The sequence below is a fragment of the Cyclospora cayetanensis genome, unplaced genomic scaffold (genome assembly GCF_002999335.1).
Source record: "Cyclospora cayetanensis isolate NF1_C8 unplaced genomic scaffold, CcayRef3 CcayRef3_contig_215, whole genome shotgun sequence".
NCBI lineage: Eukaryota > Apicomplexa > Conoidasida > Eucoccidiorida > Eimeriidae > Cyclospora > Cyclospora cayetanensis.
In genome coordinates, this window is record NW_020312165.1 from 19439 (window position 1) to 30499 (window position 11061).

Consider the following 11061-nt stretch of genomic DNA (forward strand, 5'->3'; position numbering starts at 1 on the left):
GAGTGCCTCTTAGACAAAGCCACGAGAGAGAAGCTACAGCAGAGCAGGGCTTCCCAGCTGCTGTGGACAGACTCTATCACTGTCTCTTCTAAGTGGAGGCGATACGACTTTCCTGCAGTAGTGGATAAGCCTGGGGTCTTGCTGGGGCCCCCTCGGGGGACACTAGAGGGCATATCCAAAGGGCTCCTACCTAGGCAGGTGTTTGTAGCAGTTAGGGGACTAGATGCAACTGGGTTCTGGCACAAACTCACCAGCCCGTGCCCGGCAAGAGCAAGAGTCGCCTCCAAGGGAGAAAACACCCCGCCGTCCTCAGAGCAGGAAAAGGAGGAGATAAAGGAGACCGTCTCCTTGTTAGTTACGAGCAGTTTCGCAGTAACAGACGGCAGCGGCCGAAAAATATGGAGGGCTCGGATAACAGCACCAGGAGACAGAGATCCTTATGAGGCAGACAAGGCTTTGGGGCCGCTTGCCTTCGCGGTGCTCCAACAGCAGAGACGCACCTTCCTGCAGCTTCTGTATCTGGATAATATCTTTGCTCACAGAAGGGCTCCTTTTAGAGACAGTCCTCCCGGCCTAGATAACAGGAGCCCTTCTCCTGCTGCCGACACAGCGACAGGGCAGCAACCTGTAGAACATACAGAGGAGTGCGAAGTCTTTTCCCCCTTTGGGGATAACATAGCGGCGACTGTCTCCTCCCACAGCTCGCTGCGCTTGCAGGGGCTTCCCTTTCTTTTCTGGTTAGACCTGCTGCCTGCAAGCCTTACGCAGTTCAAGGGGCACCAAGTGACAGGGGGAAGGGCAACCCTTTCGCCTTCTAGCCCTATTGCCGTCGTTAGCTTTCCTCCTAGCCGCTTTGCAAAGGCCCCTGAGGTATTCTTGCAATTGAGGGCCGGTGGGGCCCCCGCCCTTGGACATACGCGACTGCTGGAGGTCACCCCCCAAAGCGTTGTGGTGTACATACACCCAGACCACTGCGGGTCACCAGAGAACATCACTACAAATCCGTATGATGAAATTGATTGGATGGCTTGGCTACCCATCTAGGGATACGCCGTCGAACAGTGTATCGGCAGCATGGCACCTTCCAGAGCACGAAGGTTCAACGCCACCAGGCACCCCCACAAGCGAATTCGATTTCCTGTCTCCGCTGCAGTCCCGAGAGCTCCTCTCAGTGCCCAGGGCTATTTGACGGCCCTGGTGTAATACAGCGTAGCTAGTAACAGATGGCGCCCTCCATGAACCAGCCACCTCGGTGATCTGCACCAACGCCCTTCGACAGCAAGCCGCTTGACCCCGCAATAACTCAAGCAGCCTTTCCCTAGCCTCTTGTAACCCTCAAGTGCAGCTCAGGAAAACTGAGCACTGCAGCAAGCATGCCTTCCTAGTATATTAAAGCACGTGCCAACCGACAGACTGCCTGCTGCTTCAAAAGTAGGGTGCTGCTTTGTGGATCCCTGCCCGTAGAGGGGCAAGCACCGCACATAAAACATGGCGTTTATCGGTTAAATACGCAGATGGGCTCAGCCCACACAAACGCATATTTGGGAGCTATACATAAAGGCTGAACCACACAGAGACAGTAACAGAGAAGGCCTGTATAACAGATGACAACTGCACTGGATGCAAGTTTTCATTGGACTGCGTTCACGGGAGGTCTCTTGTACATGCATGTGCTTTGTCTGTGGTAATTTTAGCTTCCAAAGTAGGGCTTCTGGCTTTTCAAACAATGGCCGCGTGTCTCTGAGAGTCCCCTTCTGTGCTGGGCTCCGCATGTCCCATCCGTCCCATTTTTTGTTTCGTTCTCAGCCCACTCTGTCCCTAGCAGAGTAATTTTCCCTGCCTTTCGCAGTCTCTGTCAAGCGCTACTTCTGTCTGTAGGTCTGTCTCTACTTGATCTCTCTGTGAACTTAGGCCTTAGATTTTTCTATTCGAATGAGCTAACCTAGAAGAATGAAGAAACGGCACAAGAGAATGTGTCGAGGGAAGGAGATGAGGCGGTCCTCCATGCAAGCGGAGAAAACGCCAGACACTACCGACTGACAGACAAAGGGTGGCACGTGAGTTGCTTCCCTTGCAAAACGAGCATGGACACTCTTGGCAAATTGAACAGCTTGTCAGGTGACAGAGTAGCAAGTTGCAGAAGATACAGCTGCTGCTAAGGTCTGCCAGACCCTATACCGGAGAATTAGGAAGGCTCTTGGGGGGGCCCCACAGTGGCTTTCCGCGTCAGCTGTTTGTTCTTAAAGGGAATGTGGCCGCTGCGCCTTGAGGGTCTAACCAGGGCCCAACGCGTAATGCAATCATACAGGAACCTGCAGGACAAAAGGCAGCAACTACAGTGTTTTCCTATCATCAACAAGGCATTCGCCTGTGTATCGCCGTACAACACTTATGCATGTCTACCTGCCTGGATCGCCGTTTCATCTCCGACCTGTCGGATTCCTTGACAACTGCATTTGGGCGAGGCTTACTTTGGAGTCACCAAAGAAGCGTGCTTTTGTCCGTGAGTAGCAGCAACAACGTCCTCGTTGCGGCTCGCCAGCCGCCTGCAGCAAAAAGTAGCAATGCAGAACTTGACGGCAAGGCTTTCCGAGTAAATACGGACTTTGCGAGGAAACCGAAGCTATGCGGGGCTAAAATTGTGCGTACGACAGTGCTGAAAGAAGCATTACGCCTCACGAGAACCACTCATGAATAAAGGAAGATGCAGAGGCGGAAAGACCTTCTATAGAAGATGGGCAGGACTGGAGGGCACATCCAGTTTGGGGAGAAACAAGACAAAGGAGGAAAAGGAATTCTATGCATAGAGGTGAAACGAAATATACGGCAATCGACATAAAAGGCATAGGCATAGGATGTGTTAAGAACCTTCTGAGCGCATGAGCCTCGGGGAGTGCCTCATCGCAGATGACGACGTAATCCGCATTGTCTCCTTTGGGGGCAAGTACACCGTTGCCGATCGCCACCAGCGTCCTGGAGAATAAGCAAGTAGCCGTTCACAAAATCAAAAACGCACATTCTTAAATCTAAATCTGGACCCTAAGAATCCTCAAAGACGCATCACCAGCAACTGCACGGGGACCATCAGCAATAGGATACCTCATTAGGTGAGCCTCCTTTGTCTGGCCGCAAACAAAGAACTCGTGACCTGCAAACAGCCGCGCCTCTGCAAGCTCCTGCCGCACCACCAGAGACGGAATGCCGCCCTCTGTGTATTCTTGCCTGAAGAAACAAGAGCGGCAACAGCCCAGGAGCACGCGACAACAGACAGCCGAGTCGGCATAGGGTCTTGCGCGAGACATCCGCTAAGAAACGACAGCAGCAGTCCACGCAGAGGCACAGCACACTCCCCAGCTGCCGTGTACTCGCGGTAGGGCCCAAAGAGCAGAAAGCCGCGCGCAGTCTCCTGCAAGAGGAGTCGCAGCGACAACGGACTCCTCGAAGACTTTGTTGAGCTTGGCTTCGACGGCAGTATGAGGTTCTGGCCAGACTCTGAAGTGTCTCAGCACGAAATCAACGGCCGCCTCCTTGATGATAAATACCTCCGCGAGCAGCGCGCACAGGAACTGCAGCAACAACGAAAGGACCGCATCAGCGGGAGCAGAAACCATTGCAGCTGCAGCAACGACAGCGACAGGAGGGGGCGTTGCGCAGTCTAGGCGTCTGTCTACAGAAATGCGCCTCGTGGTTCGACGTGTTTCCTCATTTCTGCTGCTGAACCGCGTTCAGTCGCTCGCTGCCCGCCAAAAGCCCCTCTCTTTGCTTCTTTTACAAACGCATTTGCTGGCTAGATCGTCGTCAGTGTATCTGTTTCCGACATGAGGTGCCTGCCTCCCTTTCAGCAAGACGCTCTCTCTCAGCCTCTGCAACGTCTCTCAACAGAATCCATCGCCGCTCAGCAAGAGGCCTCTAGCTGCCTATGTGTTCGCCATCCCTTTGTGCCGCATCCCAAGCGCTGCTAGCCCCCCTCCCTCTCTGCCGCAGTCTCGCGCGGCCTTTTCTTGCCTTGGGTTGGATCTTCAGTTTCACAGCGTCGCAGTTCGACGGCACAACAAGAAAGCAGACAGAATCCCATCCCTCGGGAGACTCGGGGCAGTGCACAGCCTTAGGACCTCCGGTTCCAGCCGCCTTCGTACAGACGACTCCCGTGCTGCTCTGGCCTACCGACGATCCGCGAACCTTTCTGAAGGAGCGGCGATTGCAGCGCACAAGAAGCACGCCACACTTCGCAATGCACGGACTGCTGCAGGAGCGGGAAAGCTGAGGGAACCACAACTTGTGCAGCGAGTAGAGGCGGAAGCAGCGGCAATACAGCGCAACCAAAAGCTCTTCGAGAGGGGGGGCGACGCAAAGGCGGGAAGGAACGGACATGCTGGAGTGTAGATACTGTGAGAGGGCACGTAGCAGGAGAGGCTGCGCTCAGTGAGAGAGAGAGAGAGAGAGAGAGAGAGAGAGAGAGAGAGAGAGAGAGAGAGAGACAGAGAGAGAGAGAGAGAGAGAGAGAGAGAGAGAGACAGAGAGAGAGAGAGAGACAGAGAGAGAGACAGACAGACAGAGAGAGAGAGAGAGACAGAGAGAGACAGAGAGGGAGACAGAGACAGAGAGGGAGACAGAGACAGAGAGGGAGACAGAGACAGAGAGAGAGACAGAGAGAGAGAGAGAATACAGGCAAGAAGAATGCAGTTGAGGCTGCCTCCTGATGAGTTGAGAAGAGACAGACAGACAAACAGATACACAGAGAGAGAGAGAGGAACAGACAGGATCCAGGCAAGAAGAATGCAGTTGAGCCTGCCTCCTGATGAGTTACAAAGAGAGACAGGATGCAGGCAAGAAGTAGGCAGTTTAGCCTGCCTCCTGACCTCTTGAAGGGCAAAACTCCAGTTTTCCCGCAACATCTCCGTCGAAGTAGATGAATTCTCCTTTGGAATCCCCCAGCGGTCCAAGAGGCTCGCCAGATGCTGCGTCGAGCCTTGTGCTATGCTCAGCAAGGCGGCCCTTCGCAGAGGGGGGCCCCCCGGCTTTGCCTTCCGCAGCGATAGCCTCTGAGCAAATCTGCTGGTGGAGGTGAGCATTCATCTGGAGTGCAGCGCAGACGCAGAGGCACTACATATCCGTGTGCGATTTTTTCTTGAGGCATCACGCGAAACAAAGAGATGCGCTTCAAAAGCGCTGAGGTGTGAGAGAAATGGATGCCTCCAACCCGAGGGGCCCCCTCAGTCCTAGAGACGAGAGAGGGGCCCCCTCAGCCCTAAAGACGAGAACGCGAGGAGCTTCTCGTTACCACCAGGAAGCGAACACAGCAAACAATCCCCTCAGTTCCACGCCGCCTCCCTTGCGGCGCAAGCTTACAGCAAAGCCACCGAGAATGGGGGAAGCTCCCCCCCCCTGTGTTGATGCACCGTGTCATATATATATATATATGTGCGTACAGCTACTACAAGAAGTATCCCGTCCAGCCTGCTCCGGCTAAAACCAAGTCTACTTTGGAGTGCAAACTTTGCACTGATTGTTTTTCCAAACGCGGTCTAGCGCTGCAGGGTGATGCGTCTCGCTAGCACGTGATGCCGATGGAGGTCCTTCCTTTGAATGGGAGAGGGGAGGGGGAAGGAGTGGCGGCTGCAGACGCTCAGGGGTAGTAGGAGGGTTTGTTTTTAGTATTTTCAAATGTGCGTCCATATTTACACGTGGAGAAGGAGCCTTTGAGAATGTAGGACCAGTAGAAATGCGAGGCAGCGACATATATATATATATATTACCTGTTCAATGATAGCCTGCGCCCTGTGGACGGCCTCTCCCGGAGAGAGCTGTAGAGTTGAGATGAGTCGATCTATTTTTGTTAAGACAAGAACAGGCAAGAGGCCTTCCTGCAAGGCGCACTGCAGCGACGCAATCGTTTGAGGACAAACGCCCTCCACTGCATCCACGAGCAGCAGGCAGCCGTCACAGAGGCGAACTCCAGCAGACACCTAAAAGAGACACACAGCACAGCAAGGCATGGAGAAGGAGGCACTTTGGTAGATCGCGCGGAAGCGATCGCTCAAAGCCTGGCAAGCTTCACAGAACGCAGGCGAATGGAATCAAAGCCTAGCAAGACGCCTGTGCAAGTATCTTTCCTGCCAAGGAGACCTATTGGGGGCCCCTCGTACCTCAGACGCGAAATCCACATGACCAGGGCAGTCAATTATATTCACCATATACGGCACGCTTTCCGGTGAACTGCTGGGCGGGAAGCCACTGGGGGGCCCCCCAAAGTCTTCCCCTGCATGCAGGGGGGAGTCGCTGGCGTTCCCATCCGGATGGCTATGTGCTGCTGGAGGCAGAGAAGCCTCCTGCGCGTCCGTCGTTCTTCGGTAAAGCAGCGACACAACGCTCGCCTTGATAGTTATTTGACGGGCTTGTTCATCCTCACGAGAATCCAAAAAACGAAGCTTTGCAGCGGAGGCCTCTGAGATGAAGCCATTTACTGCCAACAGACGGTCAGAGAGAGACGTCTTGCCTGCATGGATCAGGAGCAGAAAAACGATTCCCTAACACCCCACATGAAAAACGTCGATCCATATCCCACCAGCAGGTTTTACGCCTGCGCTCGTTGAGCGGGCGGGAATATCCGCGAAATTCTACCCGAAAGCCATAGCGCAGCCGTTTGAAGTGCTTTTGCATGCAATTATCAGGCTAAAGGGTCTTCAAGAGCATGCGCTTCCTCAAGGGCCAGTGCTAGAGGATTCTACGTGGACACATGGGGGCCCCTCAGCTGGGTACAAAAGGCACCCCCGGCTTACCATGATCAACATGGGCAAGAATGCACACGTTTCTGACGAAAGTGGCTGCCGGAAGTCCTTTTTTCGGCTCCATCGCTGTTTCATACACACGAGTGATCGGGGCCCCTCGAAGGTGCAGAGGGATACAGCAACGGGGCCCCTACAGGCGACACGGCCCCCACGGATCAGCGGGAGGCTAGCTCAAATCAAAGATAGAAGGAAAAAAATACGCTAAAACAAAAACTGGTGTGTTATCGTAGGCAGAAAGGTGCTAGTCAGCAACCCGCCCACGCGGCGGCCCAGGGGGGGCCCAGGGGGGCCCCCTCTAGGGCGTTGGGGCCCCCCGACATAAGGGGCCCCCTTCCAGGGAGTTTTCTGACGAGCCGGAGCGGAGAAAGACAATAGTGCCTGCCGGTATCCGTGCGGCTTCAAAAAGCTATAAATCGCTCAAGACGTACTGGGGTTTACCCAAAGAATTTGAGGCAGGTGCCATACCCAGGCAAACAAAGCTGTACTGCACGCGGCACACAGAGAGAGTTGGAGAAACAGACAACGGCTTTCCACCAGCCTCCACAAGGAGGGCCACACTTGGATTAATGTTCAAGGAATCAAGGGGCTCTCAGATTGCCTCCACATACATATGACTGCGACTTCTACCTCCCCCTGTGAGCTCCCCAAGGGCCCCCCAGGGTACTAGAGGTAAGCGGGAAGAAGGACAGACAAGAGGTTGGCAGAAGGGTCCTACTCGTAGCCCATACAGTTGCACAAACACACTCTCACACCCCCATTCGATACACACTCGCTGCTCGACATACAACTCTGTAGGGGTAACCGTCGAATTGCGACTTTGTAGCAACTTATTCAAACATGAAGCTATGAAAAGGGCTTCGTAGGACACCCCCGCGGCTCCCCTGTGAAGCCACTTAAATTGCCCAAAGGGCTTTCCAAAAATAAAAATATTGAGGAAAACTCCAAGTCTCCGTCCAAAAGTGCTCTGTTCTCTCCTCGCACGTATACCCCGCAGAGCTCCGCTTTGATAGCAGGTGAGCACCTCGGATCTGCGTCCACTATTGGCCCCGAGCATTCGCTCATTGTTATTAAGCACTCTCTGCCGCACAGCCACACAAGACTGATCCTTACTGCATTGAGCTAACCCTACACTGCCACCAAGCACCCTTTATGGGGGGCGAGCGAAGCGTCTAGTCCTTACTAGATTCGTTATCAAGTATGGCAGAGGCAGTGGGAAGCGTCCAAGGGTAACTTCTGGAGAGCTAAATCGATAGGGGGAGGGAGATGGCATGGAAGCAGCAGAAAGAAAAATCATCACCGCGCATTCCATTACATTGAAGTCCATCGGGAGGCTTGGCTTGGCAAAGATTTGGGAGGGCCCTGCCCCGCTGTTGTCTGACACGCTGAGGCGTATGCCAACAGTCATCTGAGCCTCTTGCACGCACTGGAGTTCACCAGTATAGCGGATCGTTCGAATGCACACAGGGCTCCTAATACCGTAGTGAAGAGAACACGGGATCCTCTAAGTGTCTTCAGAAGCCTTTTTGCACTCTCCTATCTCTGAAGTCCTCCTTCTAGCCTGGTGGATCTTTATTTGTGTATGTCTGCATGTCGTACTCCTTCTATCCCTCGTGTGTGCAGCCTTCTAAGAGTTGTCAGCCCAGGTGCCGTAAGTTCCTGCCTGCCCCTCTCTCTATTTTTCCCTCCTACCTTTGAGCCACTGCCTGTCAGCTATGCAAACATGTAGCCGAGTGGAGTCGACGGGTAGACGCTTGAAAAGAGCCAAACAAAAACGCTAAAAGTCTTTCGCGGGAAGGGTTGGAATGGATATGTGGCCCGAAGCCGGAAGTACGTGGAAGAAGGATGCGAGAGATCCGCGAGGGGTCAGGAGCAAGAAGGAAAATCAGGGAGACGGAAGGGCAAAAGCAGACACATAACAAACTAGGAAGAGGAGGTGCAGAGGGGAATGTAGCACGGGAGGGACCCCCTCTGCTACACGCCCCCCGTTGCCTATGCATTGATTTAAAAAGTCAACCATCAACGGTATGTCTTCGCGCATACTGCTTTTCCCAAGGCCAGTCATCAGTTTCCCTCGTGGCAACTGCCTGCTGTGTGCTCCCATGTGTTTGTGAGAGTCATATCTGCCCCCCATTTAGTCTCTCGAGCTGCAAGCTGGCGGCTCCAGTGCTGCCTCCGCTGCTTGTTAAAGCACACCGGTGCTCCTTATCGGTGGAGGCACTTGAGAATGCCTTGCTGAAGGTTTTCAGACGCGCCTAACCCAAATAACAATTCCTTTCGCGTGCGTGAATGCGGAGTAAAGTAGAGCCACAGGCCCCTCTGTACTTCATGTTTAGTGTTTGTCCTGCTGGGGCCCCAGCTGCTCACCTTTTGCTTTAGTAGCGGCCAGCCAAGCATTGTTCCCACATTTGATCGCTTCCTACTTTGATATTGCAAAGAAGAGAAATAAAGGGAGAGCGCTTCTGCTTATCGTGATTGCGGGCATGGTTGTATGGTGCTCGCCAAGATTAGCTTAAAACCGTTGCCACACTTGGCACCGCCATGTGGCCAGACGACGAACCTTTGTACCGGTAAGGACTGAGTAGGCCTACAATGAATACGTTTCCATCAGAGAGTGTGCTCCTCTGGGGGTGACGATCAGGAGTGGACTTTTATATATACGTGTGTTCCCAGCGAAAGGCGAGACTGAGCTGGGGAATCTCTAAATCTCTAAACAGATCCCTCCGATTTTACTAAAGCGCCATATCAAGGGAGCCATGCAGTACACTTGAAAAATCCTTTATAATCATGAATCTCAGAAGGCTAGAGAATATAAGAATTCAGGAAAAGGGAATTAGAAGGAAAGCTTGTTTTAGAAAAGCACTAGGAAACCACTAGATGAAGTATTCGAGGGCGGGATCATACCTTGTCATTCGCCCACTCAACCGACATGATTCTGACTGTACTCTAAAGCCGCATCTGCTGTTAGCCATCCGGAGCCTCATACAATGCTATTTATACCTCTTTATCCTCTGCTAGATAGCCACCGCCTCCTCCGTCCTTGCGGCACAAGGAGTCATGTGCTTGGAAGATGCCACTGACTCGCTTTTTCTTCGAGGTGTCGGGCTTAGTGTTTTTTCAGTCAAATACTCTTGCGAACGTTTTTGTAGACTACCCAATTTACTCATCTTATTTTCATCAATTCGGTGTGATCAGTGGGCTAGTTGAACCAAAGAGCAACCTTTGTAGGCTTGCAAAATTTTCAGCCAAGATGGGTCACTAAGTCCACCAAATACAGCATATGAGCATTTCGGGTTTGTCCTACGCCTCGGAAGAATGTATTGGGTGAATATAAGAAGCTCAAGCACTAAGGTAGGGCCCATCAGCTAGGAAGTCATGGCTGAGCAGATCCCCAGCGATACATATAAGGTCCAGACGACTACCCTTGCAGTTTAAGTAGAATTCACATCTATAGTCAAGAGATTTGCTGCAAAACAAGGAAATTTACTAAGAAATCACTGAAGGGGCCGCAGATGGGTGTTTGGGAGCAAGGGACATGGAAGGAGATCTTCGTTGCGTGCATACTATATATATATTCTCAAGGCAATGGAGAGGAATTCCCCTTTTAACTCAAAATGTATCAATGGTGCCTAGAAGGAAACGTTACGGGACGAACAGAGGCCCCCTCTATATCGGCCGGTAGGGGCCAGCGGGTGACCGTCAGCCCCCCGTGACCCCCTCTTATCCCAGCTGTATCTGCAATTACCATAATGAACTCGAAGATGTATGCCATGCAATTGAATCCAGGCAAAATGTAGTAAGTCAAAATTCTCAGACAAGGCAATAAGCACAAAGAGGCAGAGGGAGGTAGGCTCCCACTATTCATACGGCGACACACGCTGCCGCCGTGGCCTTCCCGGAGCGTCATGAACTTAAGGATGCATGGTATATGTGCCCATGAGGGCTCCAACACAAAAACTTTGCAGAAAGTAAAACATAATTGCGTGCATAAACCATTACTTATGCTACAAGGGTCAAGACACTTTTAGCGAAGGGCAGGACGTGGCTGCTGGTGGTTCAGGGGGGAGCCGCTGCGGCCTAGCTGCAGGCAGCAGCAGCAGTTGCAGATGCAGCTGCAACAGCAGCAGCCGAAAAAAGCTTTTTCCGACCTTGAAAACGAATTTATTTATTGTTCGCTTCAATTTGAAGACAGAAACTGGCACAATTTGCTGGATCAGATACATGGGGCCGTAGGTACACCGCCGCCGACGCCCATGGCCGCTCTCTGCCTGGACTG

At 52.8% G+C, this 11061-nt stretch overlaps 2 protein-coding genes across 2 annotated transcripts; one reads left to right on the forward strand and one right to left on the reverse strand.

The window, feature by feature from the left end:
- On the forward strand, nt 1–1044 carry LOC34623119 (the record flags this gene model as incomplete). Its single annotated transcript, XM_022736252.2, has 1 exon — nt 1–1044. A coding segment is annotated over one exon (1044 nt), but the record flags the coding sequence as incomplete, so codon positions are not given.
- A 1141-nt stretch (nt 1045–2185) lies between these two features.
- On the reverse strand, nt 2186–4371 carry LOC34623118. Its single transcript, XM_026337951.1, has 7 exons — nt 4313–4371; nt 4006–4183; nt 3436–3566; nt 3100–3222; nt 2869–2973; nt 2472–2546; nt 2186–2312 (listed from the first exon to the last, which is right to left on the reverse strand). Exons 1-7 carry the CDS (start codon nt 4369–4371, stop codon nt 2186–2188), a joined length of 798 nt encoding a protein of 265 aa, XP_026193736.1.
- Between the last annotated feature and the right edge of the window lie 6690 nt (nt 4372–11061).